The 21,533-nt window shown below is 38.4% G+C and overlaps 1 protein-coding gene across 11 annotated transcripts in view; it reads right to left on the bottom strand.

Moving 5' to 3' along the window:
• PBRM1 (polybromo 1) overlaps positions 1-21,533 on the bottom strand; it is a 184,168-nt gene that overhangs the window by 18,253 nt on the left and 144,382 nt on the right. For all 11 annotated transcript variants that reach the window (XM_037797937.1, XM_037797922.1, XM_037797930.1 and 8 more), the window contains one exon: positions 20,406-20,563. In XM_037797937.1, the coding sequence (XP_037653865.1) occupies positions 20,406-20,563 (158 nt within the window). The remainder of the gene's footprint in view (positions 1-20,405; positions 20,564-21,533) is intronic.

Genomic DNA, 21,533 nt, shown 5'->3' on the forward strand with positions numbered 1-21,533 from the left:
CAGTTGTCCAAATACCACTTAGAGAATAATCCATCTTTTCCCACTTATCTGGGATGCCACCTTTATCATATTATTAATTATATTTGAGTCTACTGCTAAACTTTCTATTCTGTTCAAATAATCTGTTTACTCATATATCGCATAGTTTTAATATTGCAGTGTTATGTTTTACTACTTGGAAAGACAGATGGCCACCTTCACTATGCTTTTCAGAATTTTCCTGAATTCGTTTTTTTTTTTAATTTTTGATAATGATTTTAAAAATCAGTTTATCTAGTTCCAACTTCCTCCAAAGAAAATTCCCAGTGGTATATCTATTGGGAGCACATTAAAGATTAACTTAAGGGTAATGGACTTCTTTCTGATGTTGAGTCTTCCTACCCAAGCACGTGGTATACTTTTCAATTTGTTTAAGCATTCCTTCAGAAACATATAAAAACTTTCTTCATACAGATGTGGCACATTTCATGCTAAGCTTATCCCAAGACATTTTACCTTTTTATTATTATTGAATCCTCAAAAGGCAACTGATTTGTAAATGAATTTTATACTCAACCCCTTACTTCTCTTATCATTTGCTATGGTTTCTTAACTGATTCTCTTGAATTTTTAACTCCTTAATTTCCATTTTTTATACTTCTGCTGTTTCTTGCTTCTGTCTAATTGCGCTGGTGAGTACTCCAGACAATGTTAAGTAAGAGTGATAAGGATATGTTCACAGCTGACAACATATTAAATAATTACATGCAAAACACATCAGAAATATTTTAGAAGCCTAATGTAACTACAATGCCTGTCACTGCCTGGAACTTACATTGCCTCTTCCTACATAATTTAAAGGCCTTTCAATTCAAACAAGAGACAGTTATTATATTCCATATATTAAAGAAGGATAAATTGAGATTTAGAAAGGGTAAAATTCTTCTCAGGGCTAAAGAGTGAAAATGACTGGTGGCCTCAGAATAGATATGGTGTCTCTGTGCCCTAACTTGAGGCTCCTACCAGGCCCCAAAATTTAGGGAAAAGATAAAAGTTTAGGAAGCTTGAATTATTAATCATAAACATGTCTTAATTAACAAAACATAAAAATTTGTAAAAACCCATGGAATTGTCTGCATTGGAACTGCAATGAATCTAGGGATTGATTTGGGAAAAACTGACTTGTTTACAATACTAAGCTGACTATAAACATGATGAATCACTTCAATTTTTAGGTCTTCTTTAACGTCTCTTAATTCCCTTTTTGTGTGTGTGCACGTACATGTGTGTAGGGGTCTTTGTAAGGATTTATTTCTAGGTATTTAATGTAAATGGTATCTGTTTTAATAGACTTTATTTTACAGAGCAGTTTTAACTTAACAGAAAAATTGCTCAGAAAGTACAGAATTGCTATACACACATCCCCTCACCAGTTTCCCTTATTATTAACAACTTGCCTTATTGTGTACATCTCTTACAACTGATGAACCAATATTGAGACATTATTAAAGTCCATAGTTTACATTAGGGTTCATTCTTTGTACTGCACAGTTCAATGGGTTTTGACAAGTGCATAATGTCATGTATCCACCACTATGGTATCATACAGAATAGCTCACTGGCCTAAATATGCTCTATGCTCCACCTTTTCCTTCCTTCCCACCTTGTCCTGAACACCTGGAAATCATTGATCTTTTTACTGTCTCTATAGCTTTGCCTTTTCCAGAATGACATATAATTAGAATCATGTTATTTGTAGTCTTTCATACCGGCATCTTTTAGTTAGCAATATGCACTTCCATGTCTTTTCATGGCTTGATAGTTCATTTCTTTTTATTGCTGAGTAATACGTCACTGAATAGTTAGACCACAGTTTGTTTATCCATTCACCTATGGAAGGGCATCTTAGTTGCTTCCAAGTTTTGGCAATTACCAAAAACGGGTGCCTTAATATTCATGTGCAGGTTTCTTTGTAGAAATAGGTTTTGAACTTATTTTGGTAAAGAGGAGCACAACTGCTGGATCACACAGTACCTATATTGAGCTTTGTAAGAAACTGCTAAACTGTCTTCCAAGGTGGCTGCACCATTTTGTACTCCCACCAGCAATGAATGACATTTCCTGTTGTTCTATATTCTCACCAGCATTTGGTATTATTGGTGTTCTGGCTTTTAGCCATTCTAATAAGTGTGTGGTGGAATCTCATTGTTTTAATTTGCAATTCCCTAATGACATCTGTTGTTAATCATCTTTTCATATGCATATTTGCCATATGTATACCTTCTCTGGTGGGGTGCCCCTGCAGATCTTTTGCTTATCTTTAAATTGGGTGGTTTTCTCATTGTTGAATTTTAAGAGTTCTTTGTGTATTTTGGATATAAGTCCTTTATCAGTTGTGTTATGCAACATTTTCTCCGAGTCTCTGGCTTGTCTTCTCATTCTCTTAACAGTGTCTTTCACAAAGAAGTTGTTTTTAATTTTAATGCAGTCCAACTGATCAATTTTTTCTTTCATGGATCATGCCTTTGGTGCTGTATCTAAAAAGTTATTGCCAAACCCAAGGTCACCTAGATTTTCTTTGTTACATTCTAGAAGTTTCGTAGTGTTGCAGTTTACATTTAGGTCTATGATCTAATTTGAATTAATCTTTGTGAAAGTTTAAGATCTGTGTGTAGATTCCTTTTTTTTTTGCATATGAATATTCAGTCATTTCAGCACAATATGCTGAGGACTATATTTTCCCCACTGAATTTCCTTTGCTCCTTTGTCAAAACTCAAGTTGATTATATTTGTGTGGATCTATTTCTGGGCTCTCCATTCTGTTCCATTGATCTATTTGTCTATTCTTTCACCAATACCGTACTGTCTGAATCACTGTAGCTTTATGATAAGTCTTGAAGTCCGGTAGGGCAGAAAAGTCTTTTGCTTTTCCATATAAACTTTAGAATCAGTTTGTAGGTATCCACAAAATAACTTCCTGGGATTCTGATTAGGATTGCATTGAATCTAGAGATTAAGTTGGGAAGAACTGGCTAATAATATCGTCATTATATCCATAAATATGGACTATCTCTCATTTATTTAGATCTTCACTGATTTCTTTTATTGGTTTTTTGCAGTTTTCCCCATAGAGATCTTAATAAATATTTTGTTAGTTGTTAATTTTTTTTTGGGTGCTAATGTAAGTGGTGTTGGTTTTTAATTTCAAATTCCAGTTGTTCATTGCTGGTACAGAGGAAAGCGATTTACTTTGATTATTACCTACGTATCCTGCAACCTCGCTATATATTTAACTTTCTAATGGTTTGTCTGATGGTACAGAGAAAAACAGATGATTTTGATATTTTCAGTTGTTAAGCTAACAATTTTTCTGAACATCCCTCAGATTGTCTATGTACCTAACAATGTCTTTGCAATAACTGACACTTTTATTATTCCTTTCCAATCCCTAATACTTTTTTCTTGCCTTACTAAAAATAGCTTCTAAATTAATGAAACATTAAAAAAAAATCTACTGTGAAGAAAACAGAACCTGCAAATAAATTAGGAATTGGCATGCTTCAGTCAAGGTTCCTGAAAGTTTTTAACATCCAAGTACCTGGAATTCGGGAAGCACTCTATGCTGGGTGTGGGCATGTTGATTTTCAAAAGCAACGTCTCCAACTCTGTGGTCATTTGATAACCCCTAAAAAGCTACTGAAGGCAACTCTTCAACAGAATTGAACAAAGAGCGTTTGTACAGTAGGAAACTAGGAGTTTCCTAAGTAAAGTATGCTCACTTGGTTTATATCACAAAAGATGATAAAAATTATAGCTTACCTAATAGTCTATCTTCTTTTTTGTTTCAGAGACAAAGGCAGAAAGGTTAAGATTTACATTCAATAGTATTTATAGTAAACACAACAAACTTATAAATCCTCTATAGCTCACATTTGAAATTATTATCCTTTATAGAGTCAATTAATTTAAAAAAAGATCTGCCTCCTTGTGTTTAAAAGTCAATATAAAACACAACAAAATCCCTTTTCTTCCTGGGAGGACTGCTGAAATCCACAAGCTGGGCTGAAATCCCACTTGGTAACTTTGTGACACACTGTCTTTTAGAGTTTATCTCAAGATGAAGTAACCATATGTCCCACTGTATGCCTGTTGCTCTGTCAAGTATTGGCGGCATCTCTTTTCAACTCTTGAAATCCAAACACCAGCACAGGAGGAGAAGTAAGAAGACTTAAGTATTTACTTCTGGCCTGCCTCTGAGGCAGTTATTTCACCTCTCTGAGCATATCAGCATCATTCTTAGAGGGTCATGTGAGATTTTGGATATAAAATGTCTTTTATAAACTATAGAATGCATTTTCTAATAGGCACCTTTACAAATTAATTACTCCAAGTAACAACAGCAAAAATAGCAGAGTAGGGGGCTCCAAGACCTATCCCTCCACAGAAACACACACACACCAAACTAGCAAAACCTGTTGGAATTAACTTTATTGGAACTCCAGAATATACTCAAAAGTTTATAGTAATCAGACAAAATTTTTCAATCAAGAAAAGGGCAACAGACAGCTACAGGAGAGCTTTCTGGAGTTTTAGCTTACCCTTGCCCCACAGCCCCACTCCCAGGCTTGGTGGTAGTCTTGAATCTGTGTTCCTGGTGGGGGTCCTGTTGCCACAGGAAGCAGAGTGGACTTTGTTCTCAAAGAATTGTGGTTGTCTGTTTTTGCCTACTGAGTGGTTCCCTGAAATAACTACTGCAAAGGGTTTGCTTTAATTTCACCTAATTCAGAATGCTCTCAGGGTAAAAACAGCTACTACAATGGAGGGCATTTGTCAAAGATGTTTAGAAGATATTAGTTGGGACAAACAACAGACATGCCGAAAGCCTTAGAAGAAAAGCTGGTGAGTGAGATACTTTGGGTAATAAGGGCTTAGAAAAAATTCCACATACTCCTAGGAATTTTAGAAGGCCATGTGCATATACAGGGTGGCTCAGACCTAAGTAAGCTCTCATCTCTGGTTGACCTTTAGATCACTGCACAAGCAGGAAGGTAAGGTGAAGACAGAGTTGCAAACTGCCTGCCTGAGTCTTGAAGGAGTGCACCAACACATACACAGATCTTAGCCACAAAATCTGAGAGATTATGCATTTATCTTTTTGCTCTAGGCATTTAAGGAAATCTCTGTCAAACCACCAGCTGACCACTAAGATAACGGAACCAAGACTTCAGCGACCACAAATAATGCAGTTTTTACAAAAATAATTTTAAGTCTTGAAATAAACAAACAACTATAATGACAAACCCATCATGATGGGAAATTCTGATTTCCAGAGTTCTTCAGTTTCCTGGTTGCTAAAATAAAGTACAATACAATAGATTGGCTTAACAACAGGAATTTACTGGCTTATGGTTTCAGAGGCTAGATGACTTGCTTCTTCCTGGGATTAACATCTTCTGGCTGGCTGGCAATCTTTGAGGTTCCTTGGCTTTTCTGTCACATGGTGGCATCGTCTTTCTCTTCTGAGTTCCACTGACTTCCAGCTTCTGGCTGCTCCCCTTGGGTTCTCTTTCTGCATCTAATTTCCTTTGCTTATAAACAGTTCAGCCATACTGGACGAAGGCCCACCCTCATTCAGTTTGGGAACACTTTAACTAATACCACCTTCATAGGTCCTATTTACAAATGGATTCACACCCAAAGGACCAGGGGTTGGACCTGAAAATGCTTTTTGTGGGGGACACGATTCAATCCCCAACAAAGAGTTACCACACTATAATATTTAAAATGTCCACTTTTCAACAAAAAATTACGAGGCACAAAAAGAAATAAGGTACCATGGCTCATTCACAGGAAAAAGGAAATCAAAAGAAACTGTCCCGGAGAAACTAAGATGGCAGCTAGGTGAGACAGGGCGAAAAAACACCTCAGTGAAAAACACTAGATAAAAACCAGAAAGTGACCAAGAATACCGGTTACAGCAATGCACCAGCTGGACGAGGTCTGCTAGTTCCACAGGGGCCGTATACTTGGTGAAACTGGGAGTCTGCATTCTGAAACGAGTGAGTGAGCTGGCTGGAGGACCCGCAGCCACACGGCGTTCTGGGGAAGCCAGGGTTTGGCATTTGGAGACCGACTGGCTCTTCAAAAAAAAAAAAAAATAAAAGGGAAAAACCCAGGAGCGGCTGCAGTTGTGACAGTGGGAACCACGCAGTAAAACACAGCAAGAGGGGGCTGGGCCGGCCTCTCGGTGTCTGGCCTGGAAGATAGCCTGCTGCAGATACCTTTGGAGCTGGGGTAAAGGAGGGGAGAGCTGGAAGCAGAAAGAAACCTTGCAGCTAGCAGCTGGTCCTCCGGAGGGCTGGATAAACTCCTGCCCGGGGCTGTGCCCACAGCCCAGAGCCCTGCCAGTTGTCCCGGAGCTGGGAAGGAGGAACTGTGCGAGGAGGGGGGTGTTGAGACACGCCATTTGGCCATCTTTGCATATGGCTGAAAGCGCCCCTGCATGGCCCGGCGGCCTGGGGCTTCCCTTGAGGGACGGTGTGCACTGGTGACATAGCATGGCATTCCCTCGGCAGAGGTCCTGGAGGATCGCGGCTGGGCGGGGGGACCCGCTCGGAGAACCCAGGGACACTATGCCAAGTCCAGTGGTTTGTGGGACAGCGAGAGAGAGGGTCTGGGGCTGAAATGAAATGAAGGCTTAGACTCTTGTGGCAGCCTTGAATCTCTGGGAATCTGGGAGATGTGAATATTAAAGCGGTCCTTCCTGACCACCCGTACACATGCCCCACATTCAGGGTGGACGGCTCCAGCAACACACCCAAACTGAGTTCTCAACTGAACCCCACAAGAATCATTTCCCCACACACCGCAGGGACAAGGTGGAGAACTGACTTGAGGGATATAGGTGACTCACAGACGCCATCTGCTGGTTAGTTAGAGAAAGTGTACGCCACCAAAAAGTGTTTCTGAAAAATTAGATAGGTATTTTTTTTTACAACTTGAAAGAACCCTATCAAGCAAAGCAAATGCCAAGGAGCAAAAAACAACAGAAAATCTTAAGGCATATGATAAAACCAGATAATATGGAGACTCCAACTCCAAACACACAAATCAAGATATCAGAAAAGACACAGTACCACACACAATTAATCAAAGAACTACAATCGAGGAACGAAAACATGGTAAAGGATTTAAAGGAAATCAAGAAGACCATGGCCCAGGATATAAGTGACATAAAGAAGACCCTAGAAGAGCATAAAGAAGACATTGCAAGAGCAAATAAAAAAATAGAAGATCTTATGGAAATAAAAGAAACTGTTGGCCAAATTAAAAAGACTCTGGATATTCACAATACAAGACTAGAGGAAGCGGAACAACGTCTCAGTGTCCTAGAAGTCCACAGAACAGAAAATGAAAGAACAAAAGAAAGAATGGAGAAAAAAATCGAAAACATCGGAACGGATCTCAGGGATATGATAGATAAAATAAAACGTCCAAACTTAAGACTCATTGGTGTCCCAGAAGGGGAAGAGAAGGGTAAAGGTCTAGAAAGAGTATTCAAAGAAACTGCTGGGGAAAACTTCCCCCACCTTCTACACAATATAAATACACAAAGCATAAATGCCCAGCAAACACCAAATAGAATAAATCCAAATAAACCCACTCCGAGACATATTCTGATCAGACTCTCAAATACTGAAGAGAAGGAGCAAGTTCTGAAAGCAGCAAGAGAAAAGCAATTCACCACATACAAAGGAAACAACATAAGACTAAGTTGTGACTACTCAGCGGCCACCATGGAGGCAAGAAGGCAGTGGCATGACATATTTAAAATTCTGAGAGAGAAAAATTTCCAACCAAGAATACTTTATCCAGCAAAACTCTCCTTCAAATTTGAGGGAGAGCTTAAATTTTTCACAGACAAACAAATGCTGAGAGAGTTTGCCAATAAAAGACCTGCCCTACTTCAGATACTAAAGGGAGCCCTACCAACAGAGAAACAAAGAAAGGAGAAAGATATAGAGAATTTTAACAGACATATATAATACCTTACATCCCAAATCACCAGGACACTCATTCTTCTCTAGTGATCACAGATCTTTCTCCAGAAGGGACCATAAGCTGGGACATAAAACAAGCCTCAAGAAACATTAAAAAAAAACAAAACAAAACAAAACAAAACTGAATATACTCAAAGCACATTCTCCAACCACAATGGAATACAAATAGAAGTCAATAATTTTTGAACTGTAACTCCACTATTTACTTCCTACATGATATAAAATACAAACTCTAATGACAAATCAGTGGTTTTGAACTCAATGTAAAATATGTAATTTTAGACAACTATATAAAGGTGGGGGAATGGAGGAGTATAGGAACATAGATTATGTGTCGTATTGAAGTGAAGGTGGTATCAAAGAAAAACAAGATTGTTATGGATTTAAGAGGTTAATTTTAAGCCCCACAGTAAACACAAAGAAATTATCAGAGAATATAACCATAGAGATGAAGAGTAGAGTATGGGTTAAGAGAAATGGGGGAAGGGGCAATGGGGAGTTAAGAAATGAGTGTAGGGTTGCTGTTTGAGGTGAAGGGAAATTTCTAGTAATGGATGGTAGGAAAGAGCATTACAACATTCTAAATGTGATTAATCCCACTAATGGAAGGCTAGGGAGGGGGTGGAATGGGAAGATTTAGGCTGTATATATGTTTCCACAACTGGGAAAAAAAAAAAAAAAAAAAAAAAAGATAGTCTTAAATAGATGACAATTGAATGCCAAGGATGAACTTGGATGGGATTGGAGGACAGAGGACAGGTGGCTCAAAGGGATACAGCTGAGACATAAGGAAAAGGAAATATAGAATGTAAGCTTTGTATCATTGTTGAATCTCTTGTACTTCTTAGCTGCGCTTAATGGGATTGCATAAAAGAATGTTCTTGTTCATGGGAAGTGTATACGTGAATTATAGTGTATGTTCAAGGATGTGTGCAGCTAGCTCTCATATGTTCAGAAGACAGCGCAATAGATGGTGGATGATAGGGAGGGAGGGAAAGAAATAGTGATGTGACAGCATGTTAAAGCTGGTGGATTGAGCTATCGGGGGAGGGGGTCAGGGTATAATGGAATTCTGTGTATGGGGTTAGTATTGTTTTTGCAACTGTTCCTATAACTTTGAATTTATTTCAAAATAAAAATAAAAATTGAAAAACAAGTAACATAAAATAACAGAGACAGGATAAATGATACTGGTACTAATTTTTAATTATTGGGGAAAAGGAACTTACTCATTCCTATTTTATGCAGCAAATAAATTCCACCTGCATTACAGAAATAAAGATAAAATTAAATAATCAATAAAAACTTCAAAGAAAATGAAATGAATATTTATCAAGTATGAACAGTAGTAGAGGGCTTTCTCAGTTTCAAAGCAGAAAGAAATCATAAAATCATGTTGATTCATTTGAATAGATTAAATCTTAAAATTTCTGAATTTAAAAATGCAACTAGGAAAGTCAAAAGGCAAGCAATAAATTGGGAAAACGTAATGAATATAGTAACTTATCTTTAGCTCATATAAATGTTTAAGAAAGGTGTTTTAAAACCTCCTATAGAAAACTGAGCAAATGGTATACATGGGTAATTCACAAACGAAGAAACGACTTGCTAATAAGCTTATAAAAATAAAGAGGTTCAACATTAATAGAAATCAAAGAAATGCAAATTTAAACAAGGTCACATCCCCCCCCCCCCCCCAAAAAAAAAGAAACTATCCCTAAGGAAGTCCAGACACTGGACTTACTAGACAAAGACTTTAAGTCAACTGTCTTAAATAAGCAAAAAGAGCTATAGGAAACCATGGATAAAGAACTAATGGAAACCAGGAAAACACTGCCTCATCAAATAGAGTATAAAAATAAAGAGACAGAAATTATAAAAAGGAACCAAATAGAAATTCTGGAGCTGAAAGAATAATAACTGAAATGAAAAAATTCACTAGAGGTGTTAAACAGTAGATATGAAAAGGAAGAAAAAAGAATCTGCAAAATCAAAGATAGATCAGTTTTAATTATCTGAGGAACAGAAAGAAGAATGAAGAACATGAACAAATCCTAAAAGATTTATGGGAAACTCTCAAGTGTACCAATATTCGTATAATGGGAGTACCAAAAGGAGAGGAGAGAAAGGGGCAGAAAGAATATTTGAAAAAAGACTGGCCAAAAACTTCCAAAATTTGACTAAAGGTATGCCCGAGAAGCTCTCCTACACATCCAAGAAGCTCAACGAACTCTAAGTAGGATAAATTCAGAGAGCTCTTCATGGAGACGCATTATAATCAACTGTCAAAAGACAAACAGAGAGGCAAGATGGCAGACTGGTGAGCTGTATGTTTTAGTTACTCCTCCAGGAAAGTAGGTAGAAAGCCAAGAACTGCGTGGACTGGACACCACAGACCAATCTGACTTTGGGCATACTTCATACAACACTCATGAAAACGTGGAACTGCTGAGATCAGCGAAATCTGTAAGTTTTTGCGGCCAGGGGACCCACGCCCCTCCCTGCCAGGCTCAGTCCCGTGGGAGGAGGGGCCGTCAGCTCCGGGAAGGAGAAGGGAGAACTGCAGTGGCAGCCCTTATCAGAAACTCATTCTACTGATTCAAACTCCAACCATAGACAGACTGAGACCAGACACCAGAGAATCTGAGAGCAGCCAGCCCAGCAGAGAGGAGACAGGCATAGAAAAAAAACAACACGAAAAACTCCAAAATAAAAGCGGAGGATTTTTGGAGTTCTGGTGAACATAGAAAGGGGAAGGGCCCTGAGGCGCATATGCAAATCTTTAAGAAAAGCTGATCTCTCTGCCCTGTGGACCTTTCCTTAATGGCCCTGGTTGCTTTGTCTCTTAGCATTTCAATAACCCATTAGATCTCTGAGGAGGGCCCGTTTTTTTTTTTTTTTTTTTTTTTAATCCTTTTTCTTTTTCTAAAACAATTACTCTAAGAAGCCCAATACAGAAAGCTTCAAAGACTTGCTATTTGGGCAGGTCAAGTCAAGAGCAGAACTAGGAGAGCTCTGAGACAAAACGCAATAATCCAGTGGCTGAGAAAATTCACTAAACACCACAACTTCCCAAGAAAAGGGGGGTGTCCGCTCACAGCCATCATCCTGGTGGACAGGAAACACTCCTGCCCATTGCCAGCCGCATAGCCCAGAACTGCCCCAGACAACCCAGTGTGACGGAAGTGCTTCAAATAACAGGCACACACCACAAAACTGGGCGTGGACATTAGCCTTCCCTGCAACCTCAGCTGATTGTCCCAGAGTTGGGAAGGTAGAGCAGTGTGAATTAACAAAGCCCCATTCAGCCATCATTTCAGCAGACTGGGAGCCTCCCTACACAGCCCAGCAGCCCAGAACTGTCCTGGGGGGACGGCACTCACCTGTGACATAGCACAGTCATCCCTCAACAGAGGACCCGGGGTGCACGGCCTGGAAGAGGGGCCCACTTGCAAGTCTCAGGAGCCATATGCCAATACCAAGGACTTGTGGGTCAGTGGCAGAGACAAACTGTGGCAGGACTGAACTGAAGGATTAGACTATTGCAGCAGCTTTAAAACTCTAGGATCACCAGGGAGATTTGATTGTTAGAGCCACCCCCCCCTCCCTGACTGCCCAGAAACACGCCCCATATACAGGGCAGGCAACACCAACTACACACGCAAGCTTGGTACACCAATTGGACCCCACAAGACTCACTCCCCCACTCACCAAAAAGGCTAAGCAGGGGAGAACTGGCTTGTGGAGAACAGGTGGCTCGTGGACGCCACCTGCTGGTTAGTTAGAGAAAGTGTACTCCACGAAGCTGTAGATCTGATAAATTAGAGATAAGGACTTCAATTGGTCTACAAATCCTAAAAGAACCCTATCAAGTTCAGCAAATGCCACGAGGCCAAAAACAACAGAAAATTATAAAGCATATGAAAAAAACAGACGATATGGATAACCCAAGCCCAAGCACCCAAATCAAAAGACCAGAAGAGACACAGCACCTAGAGCAGCTACTCAAAGAACTAAAGATGAACAATGAGACCATAGTACGGGATATAAAGGAAATCAAGAAGACCCTAGAAGAACATAAAGAAGACATTGCAAGACTAAATAAAAAAATGGATGATCTTATGGAAATTAAAGAAACTGTTGACCAAATTAAAAAGATTCTGGACACTCATAGTACAAGACTAGAGGAAGTTGAACAACGAATCAGTGACCTCGAAGATGACAGAATGGAAAATGAAAGCATAAAGAAAGAATGGGGAAAAAAATTGAAAAAATCGAAATGGACCTCAGGGATATGATAGATAATATGAAACGTCCAAATATAAGACTCATTGGTGTCCCAGAAGGGGAAGAAAAGGGTAAAGGTCTAGGAAGAGTATTCAAAGAAATTGTTGGGGAAAACTTCCCAAATCTTCTAAACAACATAAATACACAAATCATAAATGCTCAGCGAACTCCAAATAGAATAAATCCAAATAAACCCACTCCGAGACATATACTGATCACACTGTCAAACACAGAAGAGAAGGAGCAAGTTCTGAAAGCAGCAAGAGAAAAGCAATTCACCACATACAAAGGAAACAGCATAAGACTAAGTAGTGACTACTCAGCAGCCACCATGGAGGCGTGAAGGCAGTGGCACGATATATTTAAAATTCTGAGTGAGAAAAATTTCCAGCCAAGAATACTTTATCCAGCAAAGCTCTCCTTCAAATTTGAGGGAGAGCTTAAATTTTTCACAAACAAATGCTGAGAGAATTTGCTAACAAGAGACCTGCCCTACTGGAGATACTCAAGGGAGCCCTACAGACAGAGAAACAAAGAAAGGACAGAGAGACTTGGAGAAAGGTTCAGTACTAAAGAGATTCGGTATGGGTACAATAAAGGATATTAATAGACAGAGGGGAAAAATATGACAAACATAAACCAAAGGATAAGATGGATGATTCAAGAAATGCCTTCACGGTTATAACGCTGAATGTAAATGGATTAAACTCCCCAATTAAAAGATATAGATTCGCAGAATGGATCAAAAAAAATGAACCATCAATATGTTGCATACAAGAGACTCATCTTAGACACAGGGACACAAAGAAACTGAAAGTGAAAGGATGGAAAAAAATATTTCATGCAAGCTACAGCCAAAAGAAAGCAGGTGTAGCAATATTAATCTCAGATAAAATAGACTTCAAATGCAGGGATGTTTTGAGAGACAAAGAAGGCCACTACATACTAATAAAAGGGGCAATTCAGCAAGAAGAAATAACAATCGTAAATGTCTATGCACCCAACCAAGGTGCCACAAAATACAGGAGAGAAACACTGGCAAAACTAAAGGAAGCAATTGATGTTTCCACAATAATTGTGGGAGACTTCAACACATCACTCTCTCCTATAGATAGATCAACCAGACAGAAGACCAATAAGGAAACTGAAAACCTAAACAATCTGATAAATGAATTAGATTTAACAGACATATACAGGACATTACATCCCAAATCACCAGGATACACATACTTTTCTAGTGCTCATGGAACTTTCTCCAGAATAGATCATATGCTGGGACATAAAACAAGCCTCAATAAATTTAAAAAGATTGAAATTATTCAAAGCACATTCTCTGACCACAATGGAATACAATTAGAAGTCAATAACCATCAGAGACTTAGAAAATTCACAAATACCTGGAGGTTAAACAACACACTCCTAAACAATCAGTGGGTTAAAGAAGAAATAGCAAGAGAAATTGCTAAATATATAGAGACGAATGAAAATGAGAACACAACATACCAAAACCTATGGGATGCAGCAAAAGCAGTGCTAAGGGGGAAATTTATAGCACTAAACGCATATATTAAAAAGGAAGAAAGGGCCAAAATCAAAGAACTAATGGATCAACTGAAGAAGCTAGAAAATGAACAGCAAACCAATCCTAAACCAAGTAGAAGAAAAGAAATAACAAGGATTAAAGCAGAAATAAATGACATAGAGAACAAAAAAACAATAGAGAGGATAAATATCACCAAAAGTTGGTTCTTTGAGAAGATCAACAAGATTGACAAGCCCCTAGCTAGACTGACAAAATCAAAAAGAGACAAGACCCATATAAACAAAATAATGAATGAAAAAGGTGACATAACTGCAGATCCTGAAGAAATTAAAAAAATTATAAGAGGATACTATGAACAACTGTATGGCAACAAACTGGATAATGTAGAGGAAATGGACAATTTCCTGGAAACATATGAACAACCTAGACTGACCAGAGAAGAAATAGAAGACCTCAACAAACCCATCACAAGCAAAGAGATCCAATCAGTCATCAAAAATCTTCCCACAAATAAATGCCCAGGGCCAGATGGCTTCACAGGGGAATTCTACCAAACTTTCCAGAAAGAACTGACACCAATCTTACTCAAACTCTTTCAAAACATTGAAGAAAATGGAACACTACCTAACTCATTTTATGAAGCTAACATCAATCTAATACCAAAACCAGGCAAAGATGTTACAAAAAAGGAAAACTACCGGCCAATCTCCCTAATGAATATAGATGCAAAAATCCTCAACAAAATACTTGCAAATCGAATCCAAAGACACATTAAAAAAATCATACACCATGACCAAGTGGGGTTTATTCCAGGCATGCAAGGATGGTTCAACATAAGAAAATCAATCAATGTATTACAACACATTAACAAGTCAAAAGGGAAAAATCAATTGATCATCTCAATAGATGCTGAAAAAGCATTTGACAAAATCCAACATCCCTTTTTGATAAAAACACTTCAAAAGGTAGGAATTGAAGGAAACTTCCTCAACATGATAAAGAGCATATATGAAAAACCCACAGCCAGCATAGTACTCAATGGCGAGAGACTGAAAGCCTTCCCTCTAAGATCAGGAACAAGACAAGGATGCCCGCTATCACCACTGTTATTCAACATTGTGCTGGAAGTGCTAGCCAGGGCAATCCAGCAAGACAAAGAAATAAAAGGCATCCAAATTGGAAAAGAAGAAGTAAAACTGTCATTGTTTGCAGATGATATGATCTTATATCTAGAAAACCCTGAGAAATCGACGATACAGCTACTAGAGCTAATAAACAAATTTAGCAAAGTAGCGGGATACAAGGTTAATGCACATAAGTCAGTAATGTTTCTATATGCTAGAAATGAACAAACTGAAGAGACACTCAAGAAAAAGATACCATTTTCAATAGCAACTAAAAAAATCAAGTACCTAGGAATCAACTTAACCAAAGATGTAAAAGACCTATACAAAGAAAACTACATAACTCTACTAAAAGAAATAGAAGGGGACCTTAAAAGATGGAAAAATATTCCATGTTCATGGATAGGAAGGCTAAATGTCATTAAGATGTCAATTCTACCCAAACTCATCTACAGATTCAATGCAATCCCAATCAAAATTCCAACAACCTACTTTGCAGACTTGGAAAAGCTAGTTATCAAATTTATTTGGAAAGGGAAGATGCCTCAAATTGCTAAAGACACTCTAAAAAAGAAAAACGAAGTGGGAGGACTTACACTCCCTGACTTTGAAGCTTATTATAAAGCCACAGTTGCCAAAACAGCATGGTACTGGCACAAAGATAGACATATAGATCAATGGAATCGAATTGAGAATTCGGAGATAGACCCTCAGATCTATGGCTGACTGATCTTTGATAAGGCCCCCAAAGTCACTGAACTGAGTCATAATGGTCTTTTCAACAAATGGGGCTGGGAGAGTTGGATATCCATATCCAAAAGAATGAAAGAGGACCCCTACCTCACCCCCTACACAAAAATTAACTCAAAATGGACCAAAGATCTCAATATAAAAGAAAGTACCATAAAACTCCTAGAAGATAATGTAGGAAAACATCTTCAAGACCTTGTATTAGGCGGCCACTTCCTAGACTTTACACCCAAAGCACAAGCAACAAAAGAGAAAATAGATAAATGGGAACTCCTCAAGCTTCGAAGTTTCTGCACCTCAAAGGAATTTCTCAAAAAGGTAAGAGGCAGCCAACTCAATGGGAAAAAATTTTTGGAAACCATGTATCTGACAAAAGACTGATATCTTGCATATATAAAGAAATCCTACAACTCAATGACAATAGTACAGTCAGCCCAATTATAAAATGGGCAAAAGATATGAAAAGACAGTTCTCTGAAGAGGAAATACAAATGGCCAAGAAACACATGAAAAAATGTTCAGCTTCACTAGCTATTAGAGAGATGCAAATTAAGACCACAATGAGATACCATCTAACACCGGTTAGAATGGCTGCCATTAAACAAACAGGAAACTACAAATGCTGGAGGGGATGTGGAGAAATTGGAACTCTTATTCACTGTTGGTGGGACTGTATAATGGTTCAGCCACTCTGGAAGTCAGTCTGGCAGTTCCTTAGAAAACTAGATATAGAGTTACCATTCGATCCAGCGATTGCACTTCTCGGTATATACCCGGAAGATCGGAAAGCAGTGACAGGAACAGATATCTGCACGCCAATGTTCACAGCAGCATTATTCACAATTGCCAAAAGATGGAAACAACCCAAATGTCCTTCAACAGATGAGTGGATAAATAAAATGTGGTATATACACACGATGGAATACTACGCGGCAGTAAGAAGGAACGATCTCGTGAAACATATAACAACATGGATGAACCTTGAGGACATAATGCTAAGCGAAATAAGCCAGGCACAAAAAGAGAAATATTATATGCTACCACTAATGTGAACTTTGAAAAATGTAAAACAAATGGCTTATAATGTAGAATGTAGGGGAACTAGCAATAGAGAGCAATTAAGGAAGGGGGAACAATAATCCAAGAAGAACAGATAAGCTATTTAACGTTCTGGGGATGCCCAGGAATGACTATGGTCTGTTAATTTCTGATGGATATAGTAGGAGCAAGTTCACAGAAATGTTGCTATATTAGGTAACTTTCTTGGGGTAAAGTAGGAACATGTTGGAAGTTAAGCAGTTATCTTAGGTTAGTTGTCTTTTTTCTTACTCCCTTGTTATGGTCTCTTTGAAATGTTCTTTTATTGTATGTTTGTTTTCTTTTTAACTTTTTTTTCATACAGTTGATTTAAAAAAGAAGGGAAAGTTAAAAAAAAAAAAAAAAAAAAGATGTAGTGCCCCCTTGAGGAGCCTGTGGAGAATGCAGGGGTATTCGCCTACCCCACCTCCATGGTTGCTAACATGACCACAGACATAGGGGACTGGTGGTTTGATGGGTTGGGTCGTCTACCACAGGTTTTACCCTTGGGAAGACGGTTGCTGCAAAGGAGAGGCTAGGCCTCCCTATGGTTGTGCCTAAGAGCCTCCTCCCGAATGCCTCTTTGTTGCTCAGATGTGGCCCTGTCTCTCTAGCTAAGCCAACTTGAAAGGTGAAATCACTGCCCTCCCCCCTACGTGGGATCAGACACCCAGGGGAGTGAATCTCCCTGGCAATGTGGAATATGACTCCCGGGGAGGAATGTAGACCTGGCATCGTGGGACGGAGAACATCTTCTTGACCAAAAGGGGGATGTGAAAGGAAATGAAATAAGCTTCAGTGGCAGAGAGAATCCAAAAGGAGCCGAGAGGTCACTCTGGAGGGCACTCTTACGCACACTTTAGACAACCCTTTTTTATGTTCTAAAGAATTGGGGTAGCTGGTGGTGGATACCTGAAACTATCAAACTACAACCCAGAACCCATGAATCTCGAAGACAGTTGTATAAAAATGTAGCTTATGAGGGGTGACAAGGGGATTGGGAAAGCCATAAGGACCACACTCCACTTCGTCTAGTTTATGGATGGATGAGTAGAAAAATAGGGGAAGGAAACAAACAGACAAAGGTACCCAGTGTTCTTTTTTACTTCAATTGCTCTTTTTCACTCTAATTATTATTCTTGTTATTCTTATGTGTGTGCTAATGAAGGTGTCAGGAATTGATTTGGGTGATGAATGTACAACTATGTAATGGTACTGTGAACAATCGAAAGTACGATTTGTTTTGTATGACTGCGTGGTATATGAATATATCTCAATAAAATGAAGATTAAAAAAAAAAAAAAAAAAAGACACAATGCTGAGCAAAATAAGCCAGGCACATAAAGAGAGATATTGTATGTTACCACTAATGTGAATTCTGTGAAAAATGTACAATGTTTTATACTGTAGAATGTAGGGGACCTAGAGATACCAATTAGTGGAGGGGGAATGATAATCTAATAAGAACAGATAAACTATGGAGGGTAATCTCAATGTTATGGGAATGCTCAGGAATGATTATGGTTTGTAAACTTTCTTGGATATAGTAAGATCATGTTGGAAGCAATAAAGTTATTTTAGGTTTTTTTTTTCTCTTATTCCTTTGTTTTCTTAGGGGTTGTTAATTTTCTTGGGGTATGGTAGGAACATGTTGGAAGCAAAGTAGTTATTTTAGGTTATTTGTTTTCCTTAATCCATTGCTTTGTTTGAAATGTTGTGGGGTTTTTTTGGTTGTTGTTTGCCTGTTTGTTTTTAATTTTTTGATAAACAAAGTTAAAAAATTGAAAAAAAATCAGTAGAAAAATGGGAGTAAAAACTAAATGACAAATAGGGTGGGATGGGGGGATGGTTTGGGTATTCTCTTTTCACTTTTATTTTTTATTCTTATTCTGATTCTTTCTGATGTAAGGAAAATGTTCAGAAATAGATTGTCGTGATGAATGCATAACTATATGATCATACTGTGAACAGTTGATTGTTTACCATGGATGACTGTATGGTTTGTGAATATATTTCAATAAAACTGAATTAAAAAAAAAAAAAAAAGACAAACAGAGAATCTCGAAAGCAGCAAGAGAGAAGCAATTCATCATATACAAGGATTCTCAACAAGAATAACCACCAATTTCTTACTAGAAACCATGGAGGCCAGAAGTCAGTGGGATGACAAATATTTTAGTGTATGGAAAAAAAAAACACAAAAAACTATGAATTCAATATCCAGCAAAACTATCCTTCAAAAATGAAGGAGAAATGAAAACATTCCCAGATAAACAAAAAATGAGAGAGAGATGTATCGCTAGTAGACCTGCCCTACAAGAAATGTTAAAGGGAGTTGTTTAGGCTGAAATAAGAGGATGCTAGACAGTTACTTGAAGCCATTAGGAGAAATAAAAGAACACTGGTAAAGGTAAGTATAAATAAATATAAAGTATTATTGTATTTTTGGTTTGTACTCCTCTTTCTTTCCTATATGATTTAAAAGACATTCATAAAATAATAATTATAAATCTATGTTAACAGGCACACAAAGAATAAAGATGTAATTTGTGACAATAACAACACAAAGGGGGAGGGATGGAGCCATACAGGAGCAGAGTCTTTGAATACTACTGAAGCTAAGTTGGTATAATTCAAACTAGACTGTCACAAATTTATGATGCCAATTATCATCTACAACCACTGCAAAAAATCTGAAGAGTGGCTGGCATAAGTAAGCTAACAGAGTTAACTAAGAGCCAGAAGAAACAAAACAGCTGAAAATGACGACAAGATATGAAGCACAGAACCATACTGGAGAAGTGGAATGACACTGTGAACACCCAGCAGGATGACCGAACAGAAACAGCCACTGAGTCCTCCACATTTCTGAAAACAGGGTCAACAGAAATATTAGGGTTATCAGTCCGAACGAGACTGTAAACATCTTTCAACTGCTTCTGCTTCCTGTCTTATTCTTACAACACAGTCTTCATACAGCAGCCATAGTGATTCCTCTCAAGTGTATGTTGACTCATGTCACCACTCATCTTAAACCACTCCCAAGACTCAATCTCATTCTCACTCCCAACCCAATCCAAGGTCTCTGCACTGTCTACAAGGCCTACCATGATCAGCTGCTCAGCCTCCTCACAGAGCTCATCCCTGTCCTGCTCCAGATGCCTGGCTTTCTTATTTCTTAAACATGCCCAGATATTCTGTTTAAGGCATTTGCATTTGATGTCTGCCGTGCCTAAAATGGAGTGAAACCCCAGATATCTGAAAGGTTCTCCTATTTCTTCCTTCTACTCATGTGTCACCATCAGAGGCTTTCAATGCCCACATTACCTCAAAAAGGACCTTCCCCCAACATTAATCTCTATCTCCTTCCTCCACTTTGTTCTCATTCATACCCTTTATTGCCACATGATATTCTACATATTTAATTTTTAGTACACATTCTGCCCCGACATAAGCTGTAAGAGAGCTTAAGACTTTGCTTTGTTCACTGCTGCACACCTAGCATCTAGAACAGTGCCTGGCACAGAAGTATTCAATAATTTTTGTGGCATGAATGTGATCAAATGGAAAGGCATAAATACCTACCCAGAATACATGTCATGGGGCAGGTTTCTTCCAAATTACTCAGAAACACTTCTTTTTTATAGAACATTTTTGTAGGCTCATGTTCCGTCTCCTCTGGGTGAATGAAGATTGGGCCATAAAAATATGCAGCTCCATCTCGGACCCATACCTTTTCAATTCTTGAGGGAAAAAAAAGAAAGAAATTCCATTAAAATAGAACTCTGATATGCTTCACTATTGAAAGATTAATCTAACAAAAATTACATTAACCAAAAATTTAACAATATGTAACATTTAGAGGAGTTTCAGTTTTACTGGCTGTTTTGTAACAAGACAACTTCCTGAATTTTTAACCTCTCTAAGCACCTGAGAAGGTAACTTGAAAAAAGAGAAATGAAACTGTGGCTACTCATTTCAGGGAAAAAAACATTTTAACATAATACCAAGTCATTCAATATAATACAGTTTCAGCTGATTCCCAGGCTTTCTTCCTGAAATGTTCATGAAGAAAACAGAACTAAGCATCGGTCATTGGAGTTGTGAGCAGATCAATCATACAAACCATCAATATTTGGGGTCAAATCACACGAGTGGCAGACGTTCCTTTAAAGCAGTGGTTCCTGACTTTTTAAAGGTCAAGATATACTACCCCTCACCCCTTGAGAATCTGATGAAAGCCAGATACCATCTCCCAGAAACAAAAATTAACATCTACTATGTGCCAGATATTGTACTAGTCTCTCAAAACTACCTCATAAAGTTGGTATTATTATCATCTCCATTTTCTCATGGTTCCTGACATGAAACACATCCTCATTTCAGTTAATGGCAACTCCACCCTGCCAGTTCCTCAGGTCAACACAAGGGGTCATCCTTGACTCCCCTCTCTCTCAGTCCTCACCTCCCATCCATTAGAAATCCTATTGACTTTAGCTAGCTAGCTATCTAGACAGACAGATATTATTACAACAGCCTCTTAGCAGATCTACCCTGGAGTCTTTAAAGCCTATTCTCAACAACCAGAAGACAGAGTGATCCTATTAAGACCTAAGTCAGATGTCACTTCTGTGCTCAAAAGAATCCAACAGCACTCCATTTAACCCAGTAAAAGCCCAAGTCCCTATGATAGTTTCTGAGACCTTGGATGAA

This window comes from Choloepus didactylus, chromosome 1 (genome assembly GCF_015220235.1).
Source record: "Choloepus didactylus isolate mChoDid1 chromosome 1, mChoDid1.pri, whole genome shotgun sequence".
Classification (NCBI taxonomy): domain Eukaryota; kingdom Metazoa; phylum Chordata; class Mammalia; order Pilosa; family Megalonychidae; genus Choloepus; species Choloepus didactylus.